This window comes from Rhododendron vialii, chromosome 8a, assembly GCF_030253575.1.
Source record: "Rhododendron vialii isolate Sample 1 chromosome 8a, ASM3025357v1".
In the NCBI taxonomy this organism is placed as follows: domain Eukaryota; kingdom Viridiplantae; phylum Streptophyta; class Magnoliopsida; order Ericales; family Ericaceae; genus Rhododendron; species Rhododendron vialii.
Genome location: NC_080564.1, coordinates 1,544,011 through 1,557,050, shown reverse-complemented (window position 1 = coordinate 1,557,050; position 13,040 = coordinate 1,544,011). Strand labels below are relative to the sequence as shown.

Genomic DNA, 13,040 nt, shown 5'->3' with positions numbered 1-13,040 from the left:
TCGTCGCAATGGCGAGAGACAATGCCTTCTGGTTCAAAAAGGCCTCATCTTGGACCTCTCGAGTTCATAGGGGACCTCCACAATCAAATTCCTTTGAGAAATTTCCTACTTTTGTCATAAAAGCAATATCCTGATTCCCCAGTGGTGTGGCCAGTGTTCAAGCCTCACGTGGAGTAAGTTTGGGATTCAAGGAGTAAGTTTGGGATTCAAGGTTATGAATAGCCTCTGAACCCCCGTTGACTAACATTCTAACATCCTGCTAACTCCACATTAATGTATAAACTATGACAAAAAAAATTAAAAAAATAATAATAATATCCTGATTCCACTATTACCCAACAGAGATCGGTTAATCTCTAGGTGGACGATGCCTGGAATGAGGGACATTCTTGGAGTGGCCTGGATTTTGTTGCTAGTAACCAGAATGGCTCTACTATTCAAAATTTTATGCATCATGTTACAGTGCGAGTCCGCTTCAAATAGAGACCTTAGCAATTCTCATAGCTATAAAATGGTCATTACTTCACAGTTACACTGTAGTTCATATTTTCCCTGATTGTTTAGATGTTATAATGCAGGTAGAAGGGAAAAATGAATGTCACTAATAGATCTTTGTTACGTAACCTCAGACAATGAATCTTCAAGCTTTAATTATTTTTGTATGAACAAAAAGGTCGAGCGCAAGGACATTCACCAAGCACATGTAGGAGAGTTTTGTTGTCATTCTCACATGCCACAATCACAAGGGATCAGCAGTTTTAATTTGAATAGTACTATATATGTAGAATATATATACATTTCAAATATTGTAGCCTTATTTTGTGTTGATTTCTCCTGTATTTATCTATGGAAGTTCTTACAATTCCACCCAAAATAAAATGAAATCCAAGGCTAAACCAACATCATGAAAAGGTCGGAGGTGGTCTACGTACGGGAAAACCACATGAATGATTGATGTTGTTATAAAAAGGCTCTTTAAAGTCTACCACGCCAGTTTCTGATGTTCAAAGCAACCATGCTTTGACCATGAGGTCATAACTCTGTAAAGAGTCCGAAAGCCCTCCTTGAATTTCTCCACCATTATTTCCACTCATGTGATGTACGTACGGGGTACTCTTTGGTAAAACCATTGAGGGCATGTTTGGGAACCCGATTCTGGATTGTGCATGATTATCCATTTTACACCTGCTTCCGTTTGGGAACCCCATTTTTAGGTATGGATTTTCCTACAATGCATTATGAAAACTACACTTTGGAAACCCCATTTTGGTTATGGATTTTCCTACAATGCATTATGAAAACTACACTTCAGAGGCACAATCTAATAATCAGTCTTGGCCGGATAAATAAGGGCAACATGGTAAAAAATCAATTCATAATCTATTTTTCAATATTATATATCCTTCCAAATACTACTCTATTGCAAAATCTATTCTGCACATATCTCTCAAATAATCTATCAGATTCATAATCTATTATAGTAGTCACAATTCAAAACCAATAACTCAAAATCCAAAATGCCAAGATAATTAGGCTCCCAAACAAGCACTGAATTCCTTCATTTACTTATTTCTTTTCTTTTCCTTCCTATGCCGTGAAACAGAAATTAAGCTTTGTCGAAATTTAGAATGAAAGGTGTAATATGCATTCATATTTCTAATTGCGGGATGTATAAGTTCGAAGACATGACTCGAATATATTGAAAAAGCTGGACTTTGTACTTTTTCAAAAAATTAAAAAATCCATGCAATTTATTTGAGCAACCATACAAAGAGTCAACTTATCTGCCGTAATGGTAATGAAACATCTTGTAATCGGTACTTAAGATAATTTGTTTGTATAGTAGTATTTGTTATCGAGCTGTATGTTTATCTTAAATATCACTTGATTATTTCTAGCTATCAAGTATAATCTAGTTAGTTGAATCTTTAAAACAACAAAAGATCGAAGAAACACATATTACATTACCAATATGTACTCCCTCTGTACGTCCGCTTTTATTTGTCTCTCTTGGAAAGAACTTGCATTTTTTCAAGGTCAAAGAAAATATTTCCGAAGGTAAATCTCAGAAATTGTTACGCCAATTAAAAGAGCTTAATTAAATCTTCTAAATGCCATGGTGTAAAATTAAAAATCCAACAAAATGTAGGCCTCCCCGGCCAGGAGGAACAAACAAAAGTGGATGGAGCTAGGAAGTAACATACACACAAGAAAACTCAAACACTACTTTTGAACATGACAATAACAATTAGCTATTTCTTTCCCTTCAAATTAAGGGGCCGATACCCCCAATAGGAATAGACATTTGGTGCGTATTTTAAACAATTATACGTTTTTCTAAACAAGAAACATCAGCGCTTATGGTGGAGAAGCAGAAGATATGACTGGTCTTATGGATGCTTTTGATGGCCAGCCATGCCATTTGAGAGAGAGAGAGAGAGTGTGTGTGTGTAAGGTGAGACTAGGGTAATACTCTCCAAAGAGCTCGAATCTCAATTCTCGAACCAAGTAATGAACTATTGAAGTAAGAATAGAAAAAGACTCATTACCAAAAAAAAAAGACTAGAGTTTGGACCACAACTCCATTTCTCTCTCTCTCTCTCTCTCTCTCTCTCTCTCTCTCTCTCTCTCTCTCTCTCTCTCTCTCTCTCTAAATATATATATGCATGCAAATCCAAGAGGAGCTAGCTTTGTTATCGTAAGGCTGGAATGCATGTGTTGTTGGAGTATGTATTTACACGTGATTTATGGGCTTTTTTGGTGGTAAAAAGTGTTACAAAATTTGGTCTGAGAATTTTTGGGAGGTAGCTAAACAACCCCTTAAAAAGAGGGTATGGTAGTAAGGTGAAAAGTTTCACATGCATGAGAGAGAGAGAGAGAGAGAGAGAGAGAGAGAGAGAGAGAGAGAGAGAGAACTCTCGATCTCTATGGGAGAAGGAAAAAAAATTGAGGAATTTTTTATGCTAATGCGCGCCTATAAATGGAAATGAGCATGTGTGTTTTAACTTTCTTCGGCTAATGCAAGATTTTACTATCCCAAGTGGTATGCTTTTATAGATTTATGCACCAAAAATAAGAATAAGTTAGTTACTCATCACTTATTTGAGAATTGCTTTTTCTCTGTGATTGATTGACTTATTGCTATAAATGGCCCCTGATTTTCTTGATTATCATTTTGTTAATAAAATTATTGGTTTTTCTGAAAATATTAAATAAAGATAGGAAATTAAAGATTACTTGATAAATAATACTTCACCCTTGCTAACTAGTGCGGATAGGAAATTAAACTATCAGTAATTTGTTTGACCATTATTATGGCAAAAAAGTTATTTTTGTTTTAGGTAATAAAGTTCTTGGTATTTTGTTTGGGTAAACAAGTTGTTGGAATTTTTCTGCTTAATTAGTGTAATTGTCAAATATTCACAATGTAATTTGAAATTCAAGAATATGAAGTTTGAATCCCTGGATTATAACTCGAGAGCTCATATCTCGAATTATTTTTAAAAAGTTATGTACTGTATGTGATATTATTGTTGCCATGTTTGATGGCCTAGACTCCTTTGGATGTGAACCATATAGACCGGTGTTTGATTGCTTTTGTTGAGTCTCAGAGTATTATATATTACGGGTGGAATACGAAATTAATTTCAGCTATACATATTTCACCACTGCTAATTAATTTCAGTCGGAAATATTATTTCTTCTTCACTAGCTGCCAATTCCATACATTCTATAACAAGCATTAAATGACGCTAAAAAAAAAAAAAACGCGACTTCTTTAACTTGGCGCGTGGGGGCCACTTTGTGAATTTTATGGTTAGTTCTGAGAACGTATCCAAAATTTGACTATTTAAATATTCTCTCTCTCTATTTCAGAAGCATCATAACTACATCATTAATAATTACCTCATTCAACAAAAGGCCTTAAAACTGTCATAATAAATAGCCATGAGACTACCATTTGACTGCATATTGCCCCACCAATTCCCCCAGTTTAGAAATGTTACATCTAGGTCCCATAAAAAGTAAGAGAAAACAAAAAGAGGTTTAGTATATTGGAATATTTGTGGTTACTGTACACCATCCATATATAGTGGGCCTACTCTGAAAAATATAGTAGGAGTTTAGCATTTGCCATTACTTTTTTTTTTTTTTTTTGGTATCTGGGCTGTTCGAGACGACTTATTCGTATCTCGATTAATTATGTAGACTTTTCACTTTTCTCCCTTATTTTTAGGGGTAAATTGGACATTAATTACCAAATACATTTTTTTATTATCCTTTAATCGTTTTTGCTCAAACGTGTTTATATACGCAACTCAATTGAATACAAGTACTATTAAATAAAGTCTAATTAATCTCGATTGATAAGGTTTTATGTAATAACGTCTCGAACATTATTTACGAATCTAATATTATTTCCACTCAGTTGCATTTAGATTCATTCGCTGTCAACATTAGATTTGAAGTAAGCCGCGTCAGCCGCCATAATATTAATTGTATAAAATCGCATTTTATTTCTCATTATAGAAATAATAACACATTTTATAGAACTTTATGTATAGTTACACCCATCTATAATAAGAAAGTAGACAATTACTCACTCAGTTAATTTATGCCACAAATATGTTTAAAACCGATCCAAGTGCGCGGGTTACCGCGTGGAATCTGCGTGCACTTGAATGATTTGAATACATCCATCTCTAAATTATGTTTTTTTTTTTGGTAAGTTAAAATTTTGTGTATTTTCATACGCGTTCATAGTATTGGTCGATATTTTTAGGCTCTTGTCATAAGTATTTTTTCTTTTTGGTTCCCCTTTTCCTTTTTGTGCATCCACGAATCCACAGCCTTTCTTTACTACCATCCCTCGTTTACCTACGTATAAAGTTCCTCTCTTGCAACAGCTCCACACACCCTCTCTCTCTCTCTCTCTCTCTCTCTAAAGCCCCCCCTCACTCTCTCCCTCTCCGGCTTACTGCAAGACCAAAATGCTATTCAATACACAAATAAACTTCTAACAAACCTCTCATTTTGATGAGATTTGAATGGGATTCAAAAGAACCACACTGGGGTTTGATTCAATGGCTTATTCCAGTTTCGACTGTGCAGCCTCAAGCCTTTTGTGTGAAGAAACCAATGGCTTGTGCTTTGATGATCTTGATTCTGTCACAGATACTCAAAATCTGGGCTTTATGAATGATGACAGATCAAAGCCATTGGTTGATTTGCCATTGCTGAGTGAAGAGATTTTTAGTTTCCTGGTAGAGAGGGAGAGAGAACACTTGCCCAGAGAGGATTATCTTAAGAGAGTGAAAAGTGGAGGTCTTGATTTGGGTGGTTTGAGAAAAGAGGCTCTTGATTGGATTTGGAAGGTCTGTTGATTAGTTTTCTCAAATGGGTTTGTGGGTTTTTTTCTCTCCTCTTCTTTTTTTGCTGGGTTTTAGTCATCTTTGGATTTCGTTGATTTTTCTTTGATTTTTTTGTACCATTTTCGCTAATGGGTCTTCGATCTCACACCATTTTGCTTCTCTGTTTCAAATCTTTTCTCCACATAATAATGCTCTTGGCAAATTTGGTTTTTTCGACCAGTTTCAATTGATTTCAGAAGATGTTGTCTTTTTCCCCCTTTCTTTGGATCAGTTTCTACGAATTAAAACCTAATCAACACATAATGCTCACTCATACCTTGATTGGTTCAGTGGCACCACATTAGCTATCTGGGATTTGTGCTGCATTTTTCCAGTTACATTTCAATTTACCTGGTTTTGCCTTTTTAGTTGAATAGTTTTAATTGATAATGCCTTGTGAAAGTGTTGCCAATGATGCCATTCCTGAAATGTGTTTTTCTGTTTTGTGTTCTACAGGCTTATGCCCATTACAGTTTTGGACCATTGAGTGTTGGCCTGTCTGTCAATTACTTGGATCGATTCCTATCAGTTTATGAACTACCTGTAAGTTCATAACTTGGACTTTGAAATTCTGGTCTCTTTAATTCCAATTTGGTATAAATCTGATTAATCTTGATTCTCTATTTACCTAATTGTTTGTCATTTTTTTCCCATTTTCTTTTGCCTTTTCTTATAGAGAGATCAAACTTGGACAGTGCAATTGCTAGCTGTAGCCTGTTTGTCTCTGGCTGCCAAAATGGAGGAGACTATGGTCCCTCTGAATGTAGATTTACAGGTGATTGAAACTAAGTTAAAGCACCAAAAAAGTTAGTTTATGTTAGCTAGCTGTTTGATGTTTTCTTGGGAAATTTTCTGCTTCTCAATTTGATTATCCGAGGGACGTGGGAATGTGGACAGGTGGGTGAGCCCAGGTTTATGTTTGAAGGTAAAACCATTCAAAGAATGGAGCTTCTGGTGATGAGAACTTTGAATTGGAAGATGAAAGCTTGCACTCCTTTCTCTTTCGTAGACTACTTCATGGCAAAGATCAATGGGGATCATCAACCTCCATCAGGGTCTCTGATTTCTAGCTCAGTTCAACTCATATTAAGCACAATCAAAGGTCGGTTTGTGTTATCGGTTTGTTATTGTAACTATGCTTGATAGATTTTCCAACATTATTGTCATAATAGTATCAAGTGTCTTGTTGGGAATCCTTCTTTTCTAACCAAAACACTTGACAATTAACAATATGATGAACAATCTAAAAATACCAACGTCGCATCATTCTGTGTGATTTTCTTTACGCGAATCCTGAATCATTTTGGAATATCACCGTCACATCATTCTGAACAAATCTGTTTTCAATTTTACATTTTGAGATCTTGTTTTTGATTGGTGGTGGGTGGGGATTGAATGCAGGTATTGACTTCTTGGAATTCAAGCCTTCTGAAATTGCTGCAGCAGTGGCAATACATGTCTCAGGGAAAATTCAAGTAGTAGACATTCCTAAGGCAGTGTCTTGTTTCATACATCTTGAAGAGGTAAGAACATGTGGTGCCTGATAAATGACGCCCCAAGCATGAAACCAATCTATCTTTCCGTGTTTATTCTCGGCTTCTCATGTTTTGTCACGTCGGACAAAGTGGTTCCCATATTTCAACTGCTTGGTAAGTTCTTGTCAAGTAAAAAACCACTTCCGGAATGTGAAGAGGTCTCAATCTTCAACTTCGGTCCAATGTGACGAATTACGAGTAGAAACGATAAAACCGATTTGATTTTCCCAAACCACAGAACAATGAATTCAAGTACAATGCAAATTTGCTTTTGCTCTTAAAAGTTTGACCATTTACAATTACCAACTTGGAGAGTTTTCATGAAAATGTGGGTGTTTTCCTTGTGGAATTTGCAGGGAAGGGTGTTGAAGTGTGTTGACATGATCCAACATCTGGCATTTGTTACTACTACTACTACTAATGTGGGTATTGGTGCCTCGGTTCCCCAAAGCCCAATTGGGGTGTTGGATGCAGCTGCATGCTTGAGCTATAAAAGTGATGATTTAACAGTTGGGTCATGTGCTAATTCTTCACATACCACTCCAGAAACCAAGAGGAGAAAAGTAGACGACAACCCATCTCAAGAAACCAATTTCAAGTCATGAATTGTCAATTTTTCCCTTTACACAATCAGTTTGGTTCAATGGGGGGTTTTGGTTTGGTTCTTAGGTGCCCCTTAAAAAGAGTCAGTTTGGTTCAATGGGGGGCGGGGGGGGGGGGGGGGGGGGGGGGGGGTTTGGTTGGTTCTGAAGGTGCCCCTGAGAGGGAGAGAGAGGTTCCATGGTTTCCAGCTGTTTGTAATATCATAGTTTCTCAATAGCCACAGGCTCAAAGTAGCAGAGAAGGAAATGGACACAGAAAATGGAGTACAGTTTTTTTTGTAGCTACAATTTTAATTGCTAGAATGAAGAGGGGGAATGGAAACAAGTGATAGTGGGGATGAAAGTAGAGACTAGAGAACATGTATTTGCCTAATTTTTGACCGTTCCTTTGAACTTCAGAATAATAGTGATTTACCAGTACAACATATCAAGTCCAGTGAAGAACGAATATCTCTTGTCCTAGTCAAAATGCACCATACCATCTCCATCTAAAAAGATTGTCAAAACAACTTATAAATTTTACATTTTTGTCAAGATTATTTTTAAGTTCTCGTTTTGCGGATTGAATAACGTTTTTGAGACTGAGGGAGAATCTATAATACTAAGTACTCCAAAAATTTATCCAAAAAGTATCTCGAAAAAAGCAACAAGCGGTTGAAATTTATTTTGATGTTTATAATGCTAAGTACTCTGAAAATTTATCCCGAAAGTGTCCCGGAAAAAGCAACCAGTAGTTGAGATTCACTTCGATGTTTCGTTCCACTCATCAAATTGAATCTCAACTATTGGTTGTTCTTTTTGGGGCGCTTTCTGGATAAGTTTTCAGAGTATCTAGCATTACTCGAGGGAGTATTTCAAAGTTCTAACATAACTCTCGTTCGTTTCTAAGTTTAGAAAAGTTTTTGTTTTGTTTTTTAATCATTATCTTATTTTTCTCTCTAATCATTACCCTATTTCTTCAATTATTATTCTCATTTCTCTATCTATTTTTCTCCACTCATTATTTCTCTCTCCAATTATTACCCTGTTTCTCTCTCCATTCACTGTCAAAACTAAAATACCCAAAACTACCAAACCAACAAATCACGGTTTTTGGCAATGATCACGGTCCTCTTTTGGGATCCAAATGGAGACGGTACTGGGCCCAAGTGAGCAGGCCACCAACCTTTCGGGTACTATTTGACTGTGACCGATCAGGTCAATGCCTGCAGCTCTTTTTCGCCTGGTAAAAAGAGATTCTGGGCCATGAGAGGAACCTTGGGAATGCCTGGGCATGAGCATAGTCTAATCGAGTAATCCTGCCAACACATATTTAAAACGTAGCTTCGGAAATAATTGTGTTCAAAATCGTTAGATGCATATTATGAGCCTATTGAGTGGCTTCGAGTACGATTGCGTATGGAGTTGTGTTCTAAAATTGTGTACCTAAACTTTTAGTTGTTAAACTTTGCCAAACAACTAAACAAAGCACCCCAAAAGTAAAATATGCCGGCCATAATTTATTCCAAGTGCATAGTAATGTGCGTTAAGCTCCCTCCTAATCTCTTAGGTTTTGAATGAAAAAAAGTATGTAAGAAATTAGTTTGATTACATATCAATAAAAACAAGTAATTCAAATTAAGCTGCTTAAGATGAAAGTCGTTTTTTTTCTGAAAAGAATACAAACACTTCTCTCCAAAACCCATGAAATGAACAATATCAATAATCATTAGAGGAGAGCTTAGCGCATTTTATATAACCTTAACATTTATATTATTACCTCCGTCTCAAACAAATTATTTCGTAAATAGAAACTTAAAAAGAATAGAATTTGGTTTTAAAAAAAAAATTAAAAAGTTCCCCGCAAATTACTGAATACTCCTATCAGAGTTTTTTTTTTTTTTTCAGGAAAAAAATGATTTTTTTTTATTTACAATTTTGAATTCTTTTTAAGTTTTTCTTCTGCGTACTAGGAAAATTTTTTGAGGAGGATTTTTGAAGGAAATTGTTACCCTAGGATGCTATCACAAGGGGGTGTCTGGCAGCATTGCTGAGCGGCCAATCAGGCCGTTCATTTTGACAATCGACGGCTTTGATCATAATCCGAGTGACGGATGGTTCAAATTTTTATGCGCTTAAATTATGTCCAAGCCGTTCGTGGCAAATAAACAGCCGGATCAGTCGACACCGTTGCTAAACACCCATGCTTGGCAGAATCTCCCATTCCCCATATACGACGACATTTTGGCTCTAATTCCTGCGTTAGCCTTTTTGTTTGGATTTGATATCTTCGTGTATGATTCTGATGGGGAGAGAGAAGTACGCTGCGTCATTTTGGATTGTGAAGTTGATTTCTGCAGGTGGATCGATGTACCCTCAAGCTCATCTTTCTTGGGTCCCTCCCTCCCTCCCTCCCTCCCTATCAGATGATCTGATGTTGATCCGAGACAAACCCAGTACTAAAAAATTCATACTGTTTGGACCAACTTCAATCAATCTTTTTTTTTTTTTTTGTCTTATCCACTCAGGCTTTCGGACCTCCCTGGTCCAAAACCAGTGTACACTCTAGTCTAAGGTCAGTAGTATTAATGCTTTTGGCTTGGAAACAGATCGTCTCCGGACTGTCCTAAACAGTTGTTGGAATTCTATTCTGTCCGGTTTGTATTCCGAAAGAGATTTTTGAAAGTAATAAATAGAGAGAGATAGACAAAGAAAATTTATTAGATATTGTGTGCAGAAAGTTTTGAAACCCTAAACAAACAAGTCCGTCTCGTAGAAACTCTGATAGGTGGGAACCTTCTGCCAAATCTTTTTGTAATCATGTTTTTGAGCTTTCAAAACCCATGTATACGCCTGGGGAGGGGCGGGGGACAACATAGAAATGTAAGAAAACCTTATGAGTGGTTTGATATATAATGGTTAAGCGTTTGTATTTTCTCGCTTAATATTTATGTTTAAATTTTCCTAGTCGCTTGGAAGAACACAACCGAGATGCGATGTAGGGTTTTCTTATATTTCTATAAGGGGTTTGCTTCAATAAATAGAGAGAGATAGAAGAGACAATATACATAAATTTTGAGACCCAAAATAAACAAGCCCGTCTCCTAGAAATTCTGATCAGTGGGAGTCTTCTGCCAAATCTTTTTGGAATCATGTTTTTGAGCTTTAAAACCCATGTATATGCCTGGGGAGGGGCGGGGGGACAACATAGAAATATAAGAATACCCTATCCATCTATCTATTAATATATTACAGAAATGTATTTTGTCTTCAAAACCCTCCAAAATCCCATTCCTAAATTCTTAGAATTTTGTTTTTCTTAATTTTTAAAATTGAGGGAGAGAGATGAGGGACGTGGGGGGAAGCTGGGACGTGGGAGGGGCTATCCCCTGTTTCTAACATTCATCCCTCGCTAATGATTTCCATGGACCACACGCCATATAGTTTGTTGCGAGAATTTCTTCATGAAAAATTTAAGCAGCAAATGGACTCCAATGAGACCAATGCTTGCGAACAAGGGGCTGAAAAAGTATTAAACTAACTTTTTTATTAACTAGTGTTGTGTCCGTTCGATGCACAGAATAAAAAAATTATATTAATTTTTTTCGGCTCCGTGCATCGAACGGGTACAGATGCTAGTTAAGGGGTTGATATAATGGGTAATCGTTTATATTTTCTCGCTTAATATTTACGTTTAAATTTTCATAGTCGCTTGAAAGAACCATAACCTATAGTTTACCATTCAAATTTCAGAGCACGCCGTGAAACTTAACCTTTGCTCCTGTCGTAGGTACGATGAAGTTCAATACAAATAGCTATATGTGGTGACGAGAATATTCAATATGCGATGTAGTCTAAGGTTAACAAACTTAACCTAAGGTGCTGACCTAGTGGTCAAGATTTAAGACTTAGGAGTTTGCTTCTTCTTAAGATTTCAGGTTCAAAACCTCTTACGCTCTATCAACTCCTTTGGGGTCCGTCCATAAAAAATTTTACCCCGACTTTAATTGAGCTCCCCACAAGTGGCCGGTAGTATTGGGCCTCCATAATTAGTCGCCGCACTCGTAAGCTAGCTCGGATACCCTGAGTTATTAAAAAAAACAAAATGAAACCCAAAAACCCTTGATGAAGTGAAAATATATGGACAGTAGTAATTGACAACATGGCTGCGAGTGAGACAAAGATTAGTTTGGGCACTGAAAAAGCATATTATCAAAACCAAAAAAAACCAAACGTGCCACCGAAAGTCTGTAACAAGTAACAGTTCCTTTTTACTACAGTACATGGTTGTAACATGCACTCACTACATAGTTAAGATTAAACAGTATAGTAACATAGTCATAGTAAAAAAAAAATGTCACCTTTGACTGGGTAGTGTTAAACAGCTAAGCAATGGTCAAATGGGTCAAATGGGTTATTAAAATCAAACCGTTATAGGTAATTGTACCAGTAAATGATCCCAACGACATGTACTAACATACACACATAAAAGGAATACCAGACAAATTCATTGAAGGAACACAAAGACAATTAATTGTCTTGAATCTCTGGAAAAGCCCGACACTTCCCTTACTTAATCCGAAAGAAATTTACGTGCCCTATCCTTAGCCAGTTAGCTTCAATGCATTCTATTCCGGATCATGGAACCTGGCCTGTAGTGTAGTGGCGCATGATAGTCGAGACGGACGGTTCGAATCGCGCATTGTACCCCTATAATGTAGAGGTGCGCCACAAAGTCCCCAGCCATGATTGATATGGAATTTACCTTAAGACGAATGAACTTTTGATGGCAATTGAGCTAAATATGCCTATAACGCAACATTCCCACTGGTGCAAGGAAATTGAGTCATATTTACTCACCTTCTTTTAAACATGGAAAAGTCCAAAAACACAGTAATTTGTACAATATTGTGCACAATATGTCAATGTGACACTATTTCATTGTTAATTGGGTCTAATAAGTTTTAATACCCAAGGAAGCAAATGCCAAACCCACGTTTTGTGCAAGTGTTGTGCAAATTATTGTTTTCATTGCACGACTCTTTAAACATACATATAAGACACTCTAGCAACTCACCAAATATGATCCTCTTGTCGTGTTGTTGAATTTAATCAAACTATAAATCAGAGACGATAATGGATTGTAAGTCGTGGCGTAGCCAAAAACATACATTAGAAGGGCCATTATGAAATCAAAACTCCGGTGACAACCAACCTCCGGCAACGTCCTACAGATTTACAACTTGATAGTTGTTGGTAATGCAATGATAGCTTGAGTGTTACATCATGGGAGACGAATGGAAGTTTTCAGGTTTTGGAGTGTACTATTTTGTTCACCCACTAGTGGGTAAACATTACTCACTGTCCATACTAGATGAACATCGCTCATTTTTCACAAGGTTCAAATTGAATTTTTATTTCGATGATCAGAAACATTTATTTAGCAGGGTTTATTTTTGTAACAATTCAAGAAAAGTATTCTTATTTTGATATACGTATTTGATCGAATAACA

The 13,040-nt window shown here is 36.5% G+C and overlaps 1 protein-coding gene across 1 annotated transcript; it reads left to right on the top strand.

The window, feature by feature from the left end:
- Nucleotides 1–4,905: 4,905 nt before the first annotated feature.
- On the top strand, nucleotides 4,906–7,996 carry LOC131298251 (cyclin-D4-1-like). The gene is made up of 6 exons (XM_058323614.1): nucleotides 4,906–5,375; nucleotides 5,868–5,954; nucleotides 6,088–6,186; nucleotides 6,309–6,513; nucleotides 6,813–6,934; nucleotides 7,303–7,996. Exons 1-6 carry the CDS (start codon nucleotides 5,049–5,051, stop codon nucleotides 7,549–7,551), a joined length of 1,089 nt encoding a protein of 362 aa, XP_058179597.1. The 5' UTR covers nucleotides 4,906–5,048; the 3' UTR covers nucleotides 7,552–7,996.
- Nucleotides 7,997–13,040: the final 5,044 nt, after the last annotated feature.